This window comes from Medicago truncatula, chromosome 3, assembly GCF_003473485.1.
Source record: "Medicago truncatula cultivar Jemalong A17 chromosome 3, MtrunA17r5.0-ANR, whole genome shotgun sequence".
NCBI classification, from domain to species: Eukaryota; Viridiplantae; Streptophyta; class Magnoliopsida; order Fabales; family Fabaceae; genus Medicago; species Medicago truncatula.
Window position 1 is genome coordinate 20,104,868 of NC_053044.1, and position 10,021 is coordinate 20,114,888.

Here is a 10,021-nt window from a genome sequence, read left to right on the forward strand (position 1 = left end):
ATATAAATTATATTTTACTCCATCTGTTCTAAAATACATGTCGCAGTCAACCAAGTCAACCACCGCACACATGTAAATACACAATTTTGACCAATAATTTTTTAATTATATATAATAAAAAATTATAAAAATTTGATATTTTGAAAATATTAGTCGAGATAAATAAAATGATATCTTACATAGTAACATTTGTATTTATATATTAATTAAAAAATATGATCAAATTAAGCTATGTAAATAATGCACATTGTAAAATTGCGACACTATTTTGAAACTGATGGAGTATTATTCTTTCCTCCCGCAATTCTGCCGCATCATAGGGTCAAAATCATGGACATAGCTAACATGCATTAATGATTTTGAACTTGAACCAATTTTGCTTAATGATTTTGGACTTGAACCAATTTTTCAACCCTGTGTGCGTTCAATGAATCTTGCTTAATGATTTTGGACTTGAACCAATATATTCAACCATGCTTTTCACGTTTTTTTTAGGTATAATAATTTAATGTGTATGGTTAACAAGCGTCGTACGAACATTGTTTAAGAAATCTATGAAGATAAATTATCTTAAAAATACAAGTTAAACACATGTAAAAATCATAACTATATAACTTTTAATATAAAAGTTATTACTTTTGAATGTTTAAACAATGCTTTAAGAACACTTGGTAGTATTTTTCTAATTTAATTTGATCCATGCCATGCACATTTTTATCAAAGTTAAGTGATTTTTATATTTCCCTTAAAAAAAAAAGTGATTTTAATATCTGTAACTGGATTTGGTAAAAAAAAATGTTTAGGATAAACTTGAACTTTGCGGTGCCTCTTTTTTGGTTAAAAAAAAAGGAAAATGAGGCATTCAAGGAAAACATGGTTTAGGAAGTTACATAGAATAGTGAAATGATGCATTCTTATTTACTTAAATGGTCAAATATTTGTCATGATTTAAAACTAAATTTAAAATTGTCTTTTAAAATTAGCAACATATTTTAAAAAAATTCAAGTGGGAATCATAAGTTAAAACAATCATCAAGTTCATTTTTTTCAAGAAAAGGTTACGACTATTTGTTGTTTTAACACGTGCTATGTTGCACATGTTAGACAAACTTTCTTTCATATTTATTGATTGAACTTCTAATTATCAGATACTCTCTCAAAAGAAACCGGATGATTAAATAAACAATTCATTACTTTCTTGTGTTACATGAATGATTGTATCATTAACAGGTTGTCAAAATTTTATTTAATCCTAACCCTAGCATGCGTGTATAAATACACGTGACAAACTAACAATTCTCAATCACAAGTAAGTATTCTAGTATCAAAAGTAACTTCAATAGCATGGCTTTCTTTCCACATAACCAGAAACTATTTTCCTTTGTGTTGGTCATCTTTACAATTTCCTTTCTCTTGCTAGCAACTGAGCTAGTGAACTCAGATAAAACAGTTTCCTTCGACTTAACAGATTACACCTCTGGTGAACAAAATTTAACCCTTCAAGGGAATGCTATCATTCATGATACTCACTTGGAACTTACCAGCATTGAAGATGACCCTTATGCGAATGTAGGCCGTGCCTTATATCCAACACCCGTTCCCATTTGGGATAAAACAACTGGCAATGTCGCTAGTTTTGTGACTTCTTTCTCTTTTTCTCTTGCGCGGTTTGGTAGTTATCCACCAGCTGATGGTCTTATCTTCTTTCTTGCACCACCAAATAGTGTGATTCCTAATTCTAGCATACATGGTGGAGATCTTGGAGTAATCGATGACACTACCGCTTTCAATCGATTTGTTGGTGTAGAATTTGATAATTTTGTCAATGAATGGGATCCTAACCATTCACATATTGGGATCGATGTCAACTCTTTAATTTCATCCAAGATAGGGTCATGGAAATCAGAAACCGGGGTGTTGTACAATGTTAGAATCATCTATGATTCTCTCTCTAAGACTTTGAGTGTTTCTCTCACTGACGAGAATGGTCAAGTTTCAACTGTTGCTCAAGTCGTTGATTTGAAAGATGTTCTCCCAGAAACAGTTAGCATCGGTCTATCTGCTTCCACATCAGCCAACCTTCGTCAGAAACATGTCATTAAAACATGGTCTTTCAATTCAATTTTGAAGACAACTATAAGTAGCAACATCTTAGAGAACACAAATCATACTGCTATCCGTATGAGTTGATATGGTCCACACTGTATGCATGCATGGCGCTTGTGTCAAGTTGTCTGAGTTTTTTTGTTTTGTTTTGTTTTCTTTCTAAAATAAAGACCATGCTTGTACGTTCATCCTCTTTGTGAGATGTTTGTTTATCTATTATGTTTTGTTACAATGTTTGTTCTACTAAGACTGTGAAATCAATTTCGATCAAGTTTAGATCTAATTAATGATTTTGATGTCATCGATGTAATATATTTGTTGTGACTTTGTTCGTTAATTCATCTTTTTTGTTTTTAACCAAAAACAAAAAAACTAGAGCTTATAATTTAATATAGTATAAAAAATATATTAATTAGAATAAAGATATGACATGACATTAAATATTTGATGAAGGATATAATACCCAACAAAACGTCATGGTTAAGTAGGGACTCACGTGCTTGTCTTATTCATGCCATGGTTAAGTGTTTTTTATATTTGTAATTGAGCTTAGTAAAAAATGCTTAGGATCCTTCAAAAAAAAATGCTTAGGATAATAATAATTTAATTAGATCTACATCTTTCGTGGGAAATTGTGGTAAGGAGGAGGACCTCGACCATCTCTTTTTGTCTTACGACTTATTCTTTAAAGTTTGGTTTGGTATCTATAATATTGATTAGGTTTAACTAATGTTCATCCGACACAAGTTTTCAATCATTTACTTCAATTTGATTCAATAAGTGGCTTTTCAAAGAAAATTTGCTCTACTCTCCACTTAATTTAACTTTCTTACGTTTGGACCATTTGACATAAAAGATATTTAAGAGTTTTTAAACAAAAGGGGGAATCTCTTTAGCATGTTCATGAGAAAATAAAGCTTCAATCTTTTTGGTGTTTGAAGGCAAATCACCTAAATTTTACTTTTACCTAACACACGTGGTGATTTAACTCTCTTTTGTATTTCTTTTAAAGAGGCAGCCTTTTGGCTCTTTTTATTTTGTGAACTTTTGGACCTACGATATAACTGTTACACTTTCTTCTTAGTATTTTCAAGCACTCCTTGTGTGGGATCGACTAGGAAGTTCAGTTAATATATTTCATTTTTATTCATTAAAATAATAATAATTAGATGGATGTCATGATTAAGTGATTTTTATATTTGTAATTGAGCTTAGTAAGAAAATTGACTTTTAGTGACGACCAAAATCCATCACTATAGGGAAAATTTTCATAGCTAAATCCATCTGTCATTGTCAAATGGTTGTCGCGGCATGTTTTGCACCTTTACCTACGGACAAAATCGTAGGTAATTCTAAGGAGACCATTTTAAAAACATTATTGACCTCTACCTACGGTTGCGGCTCACTAAAACTTATTATTGTTTTATCTTATCTTGTATATTTTCTATTCTACTATAAATTCAAAAAATGAATAATGCATAAAATTACCACTGAAATTAGTTTAATCAATATAATAAAATATTATAATCAATATCATCGAAATTTGAAATTGATTATTATAATCAATTTTAAGAATAAATTCTTATAGTGACTTAACTAAAATAATTCTCCCAAACTATGAACTATGATACCATTCGCCCAAACCAATACTCAATACTCACAGAAATCAAAATCTCTATATACTCTGTTGCTCATTTAATTTATCGTAACAAAATTTGAATCACTGTTCATAATAGCTATTAGATAAAATGACATACTATAAGTTACAACTTACAATCATTTCTACAATCAAATCATGTCTAAGAAAACTTACAATCACCTACAACAGGGCATAATAAATCAAACCTATTACCAACATCAACAAAAGTTGGAAGTCCACTAGTTATCAAGCCCTATCAATAAGCAAGTAAAATAATCTTATAAACCCATGAGAAAGAATTGTTACCAACAAGATCAAGGATGTGTGGTTCAATAACTTGATGATATGTTATACCGAGCGGGAGATATTCAAGTCACTTGATGATGTTGATATTATTCGAACATGCACAACAAAGAGGTATCGGAAAAGGCATTTACCTCCTAATGTTTCATCTCTCTTATTTTAAATTGTAATTTTATTGACAAAATAACGAGCCTCTTTTATTTTGCTATATGACTATTTATATATTATGTCACATGTGAATTTACGGTGAAAATTTCGCCCAATCTCTAAAATTTCTGGCTCCGCCACTTTATACATCTAAACATCCTAAATTTTATGTTCTTATTCCTTTCTTACATCGGCTACAAGTAAAATATATAGTTAAACAACGACCATTAACATGGGTAATGTCTTTAGGGAAATACTAACAAAAATATTTAAGACTTAAAATAGTTCGTTTTCTTTTTAGAAAATTTGTGTATTTAATTCATTGAAAATTGTACTCTTTTTTTTTTTTTTTTAAATAATATCTTGATTTAAAGAGTACCCTAAAAGTCCTTACTAGCCTTAAAGAGTAAAAACACTTGTTAGCTTGATACAAGTCTTTTTTTCATCAAGTTCATCCCGTGTTACTAATGAAGAAGAAGCCAATTTGGCATTGATGGCTTCAACGACTTCTGATGTAGAATCTGAAGTTGATTTTCATTCTGATGATAAATTATTTTCTGAAATTACTTATGAAGAGCTAGTCAATGGCATCAAAGAGCTTATAAGTTGTTGTCTTAGCAAATAAAAAAACTTGAAAATTTTACAAAGGCAATATGATTTGGTGACAAAGGAATCTAAGACTCTGAGTATACATAATGATAATCTTTAATGAGAAATGAAATTATGGGAAAATGTAAACTTTCATATACTCAGAAAAAAGCTGATAAACCTCTGAACAAGCATGAACTTGCTACAATGATTTATGGTGTCATCATAAACAAGGGAGAAGGAATTTGATTATGAAATGAAGCACCTAATAAGAGGATGCAAATTCCGGAGAAACCAAAGAAACCTCCTTGTGTTGAGTGTATGCAGAAAGGTCGATATTTATACTTTGTATCAAAAACTGCAAAAGTTAAGGTTCTAAACAAATCAAATCAAGGGTTTTAATCTAAAGTTCTTATCAAATCAAAACCAAAGATTCCAATGTCCAAAGTTCTGAATAGTCCAAAACCTAAAGCTAATAAGAATTCAAGGCCTAAAACTTTTAAACCAAAAGTCTTCAATGATTCTAATCCATATAGCTTGAAGCCTAAGGTTCTGAAGGAAAAATACTTTAGAACAAACACCAAAGGACCCATGAAAATATGGGTACATAAGTCTAAAATTTTCTATGCTACTGATGACAGGTCATCTTACATTATTCTTGGCATGATTTTCAGTCAATTTCAGGAAATTTATAATGTTTTCTATATATGTGAGTCTGTATTTATTCTTTCAAAAACATAGCAATTTTAGGGTGTTTCGTTGTAATTCAAAAAGAAATGATGCAAATCGACGAAGCAAGACATCTAAAGATTTTTGAACACCTTGGAAAAATGAAGAATGAAGAATGGTGTGAATTATATAATGATGAGCTATATGATGTTGTGCATTGTCGAGTCTATACTAAGTCCATCCATTCATAGTCTTGTAATCTCGATGATGTGAATCACCAATGTTGGCATTCCCAATATTTGTGGAGATTTGTTAGGTCTATGTTGACCTAACACATTTAGTATTGATAATGGTGGTTAAAAATTTAATATAATTCTTATAAACAATGAAATTATTTTTTCCAGAGCGCAAATGTATATGCAAAACATAGTCTTTATACCCAATGAATTGAATTTTTCAATGAATCTGGCTGTAATGTATCCCCGAGTGTTATATATGGTGTTTGGATGTTTTTGAGATACTAAACTAATTAACACATAAAATGTAAAGTAAAGTAAAACAATAAAGGGATAAATGCATAAAAAGCTTGTTTGATTTATTTTGTGGCAAATTTTATGGTACATTCAACTTTTTAAGAGCACCGGTACATCAAATCATTAAATTAATAATAAAATTAGTTTAATTTTTGAAGAAAAAATAATTATTTTTTATCATTGATAATTATAATAATTAAATCTTATTTACCAAAAGTATCGATGAAATAAAATTTATTTTTTTTGAATTTTTACTACTCATAATAAAGAATATTGATTATTTTTTATAAGAAAATGTTAAAAATTTAATATAATTCTTATAAACAATGAAATGACATTTTTTTTCTCATGAAATTAACAAAGTTCATTATTTGTAAGCAAACACTAATTCTATTGACCAATGTGGCGTAATGAGTTTAGCCTTGCTCAGCTATTCACACAGGTAACGTGTAAATCTTTCCATTGTTAGATTACGTGGCAGCCCACGTTTGGATTAATCTTCCCAATTGCACGACATTTATCTTTTCCTTTATCCACGTGTGTGAAGCTGCCTCATAAAGTGGTTTCATGCTCTTAGCTTCTTCAATTAATTGTGCTATAAACATAGAGCATGAGTAAAATATCCATTTGTCAAATTCCCATGAATTTTGTCTGATTAACACTCTCAAACGACTGTCGCAGACCTAAATATACTTGATAATGATTCGACTAACTCGTATTCGACTATCTTTGCACTTGTCTAAACCTTCAATTGGCTTAGATGAGTAGTCTGCCTGACCCTAAACAGACCACAACCGCATCTGCCACTTAAAACCATTTGTGTTGATAATTTCCAAACATCAATACGTACCCCATCTTCCAATCTATATATGATATGATATATTCATTTTTTCGGGCATATTGGAGTGCACTCGTTCATTAATACACATCCTTTTAAGTTTGTATTCAGGGGTGGCCCTGAGGGCGGGCGGGAGGGGTGGCAGTCCAGGGCACCAATTATTTTGGGAAAGTAAAATTATTATTTTTACTTAGTAGTTATTACAATATAGATATATTTCTTTTTAATTTGTTTTGATTAATTCTATTGAAAATATCTTTTTAGAAAACTTTGATTATAAATGAATCTTGTGCAACAAAATATACAAGAAAAATATTAGAATAATTAAAATAGGGGTCTTGTTAACCAGTGCCCCCGGGGCGGGGGCACTGGTTAAGGAATCTATAAATAAAATTTTTGTCTTCGAAATATAAACTGTCACTTTTTATCAAGTAATAATTACATTACTTTTTAATAAAAACTTACTTCATTTGGTTCTTAACCAATGCTCCGTATGTACTGGTTAACATTCTCCTTAAAATAATACAATTTTTTCCTTTCGTCTAGGGCACCAAAAATCTTAGGACCAACCCTCTTTGTATTTTACCGTAAGAAAAAAGATTATATGTCATTTTATAAACCTAAATAAAATATTATAAGCATGATCTCGTACTCTATATGGTTTTTGCTGGCCTCACGGAGGCATAGATTCTTTAAAGACTAGGGCACGCTATCAATTAATAAATGATTCGATTATTTGTCTTCTTTCTGCCTCTCTGAGTTACTCTCGAGTCTAAATGTATAAACTAAATAATGAATGTGACATGATGACAAAATAAAATCCTTTGCCTTTTTTTTTCCCTATTATGGCAAATCAACTTAACAAATCAGATACAAAATACTGAAACAGAATGTGATTGGTTTAATTAGACTATTTTCAAGAAAAGAAGAAAAGTGTGAAAGAAAATTAAGAAATTCTATGAAAATGCTTGGCATGAGAGAACAAAGAAATGGTTTTTCTAGAAAGTCATACCATGTCTTTAAGCTTGCCAAAGTTCTTATCCTAAACATTCACAATTCAGCAATCAATTTTGTGACAAAATTATTTCTGTCTCTGTGCAACCAAATTTTGTTATGAGACACTATATCTATCGTTAAATGAGGTTGTGACCGGTTTACTAAATATCACTAAACAAGCTAATGTTAACGATTGATTTGACATTTTGATCTCTAAATCGGTCATTATAATAAAGAATGACAATCATAATTGGCATAACCTTTTTACTTTTAACAAAAATTTGTTAAATTAACGTAATGCATGCTATGTTGGAAAAGGAGAAGGTTGTAGTGATAACTTTGTGAGAAACTTAGGAGGAGATAATATTTGAGAGAAGAACTATTTTATTACTTAGAGAGGATATTTTGATTCTTGTTTGCTTGCTTGCTTTACAAATGAGAAGCTCTCCTCCTTTTATAGGATCCAAGGGATAGTTCTAGACACATCCTAGATAACTTTCTACACACTTCAAGAGAGTGTTATACACACTTCTCCCAAATACATACATGAGAGTTCTACACACTTCTATCACCTACATGATATTTCTTCATACTACTAATCTAGTTCTACATGACTCTAGAATTTTCTATGGGCTACACCATTTATTATCTAATTGAGCCTAACACTTGATTAGTCCAATGGGCCAAATCAAGTTTATTATCCAACACACACCCCCCCCCCCCCCCCCCAAACTTGATTTGTCATTCTTTAACCTGCGAGCCGACAAGTTTTTTCATCTTTTCACTTTGTATCCTAATAGTTGCTTGGTGTACGCCTATTCTTATTCGTGGACTCCATATTTCACGTATATCTGATAAATTCTTAGCTTTTGTTGAGATGCTCGAAAAACTACGAGCTTTATGTTATCTTGGTGAGCGACTCGGGATAAACACCTTATCACAATCGACATTTTTCTTGTAGCCGTTTGCAACTAGTCTTGCCTTGTGTCCTTCAAACTTTCCTTTGACGTTCTTCTTTGTCTTGTTCATGCACTTTCTATTGATAGCCTTATGATATTTTGGAATTGAGACATGGTCCCTCTTATTATTCTTCTTAATGGCTTGAACTTCTTTGTCTATTGGATTTCTCCGCTTCTTCTTTTGCGCAGCTTCAATTCTTTAAAATTCAACGGTTCATAACTTGCAGAAAGACAAAATAGTGTGACGTTATTTGTTTCTCTTGTTTCCTCGTAGAGATCTTCAAGCCTCTGTGGTGATAGAGGCTCTATGTTATCATAGAGACCTTGAAGACTTCGTGTGCGTGTCGTAATTCTTTCAGTACTTGTATCTTCAAAAGTGTGTGATGTTGGTGAATGAGGCACTTGTTGAACTTCTTGAGACGTTTCTTCTTCGAATTCGGGAAAGAATTTATGTTCCTTTTTATGTTCTCCAAAGTCCCATTCTCCTTCTTCATCTAAGACCACATCTCGGCTAATTACAATCTTGTTTTTGTCTGGGTTGTATAACTTGTAGCCCTTCGAGCTTTGATCATAACCGACAAAGATGAACTTCTCACTTTTATCATCAAGCTTTGCTCTATTCTCATCTGGAAGGTGAACATGGGCTACACTCTCGAAGACCCTCAAATGTGAGATACCTGGGCTTCTTCCACTCCATGCTTCTTGTGGTGTCTTTCCCCACACACTCCTTGTTGGAGATTGATTAGATAGATAAACTGCACACACCAAAACTTCAGCCCAAAACTCTTTTGGTAGATTCTTACTTTTGAGCATGCTTCGAGCCATATCAAGTATTGTTCGATTTTTCTTTTCAGCCACACCATTTTGTTGGGGGATCTTGGAACTGTCAATGGACATCTGATTCCATTTTCTTCACAAAACTCTTGAAACTCTTTCGAAGTGAATTCTCCTCCTCTGTCAATCTGCATAGCTTTTATCTGTCGACCACTTTCTTTCTCCACAAAAGCTTTAAACTTCTTGAAGGTGGTAAAGACTTCTGATTTCTGCTTCAAGAAATAGACCCATGTTTTTCTTGAAAAATCATCAATGAAAAGGAGGAAATAATTGTTTTTACCTAGTGAGCATGGCTTGATTGGTCCATAGACGTCAGCATGCATAAGCTCGAACGGATTCATGGATCTTGAGCATGACTCCTTTGGAAAACTCATCCGGAATTGCTTCCCAAGTAAATATCCTTCCCACA

The 10,021-nt window shown here is 31.8% G+C and overlaps 1 protein-coding gene across 1 annotated transcript; it reads left to right on the forward strand.

Annotated features, from left to right (window-relative positions):
* The first annotated feature begins 1,307 nt into the window (after positions 1 to 1,307).
* On the forward strand, positions 1,308 to 2,325 carry LOC11426365 (putative bark agglutinin LECRPA3). Its single transcript, XM_003599760.4, has one exon. The coding sequence runs from the start codon at positions 1,345 to 1,347 to the stop codon at positions 2,188 to 2,190; it is 846 nt and encodes a 281-aa protein (XP_003599808.2). The 5' UTR covers positions 1,308 to 1,344; the 3' UTR covers positions 2,191 to 2,325.
* Positions 2,326 to 10,021: the final 7,696 nt, after the last annotated feature.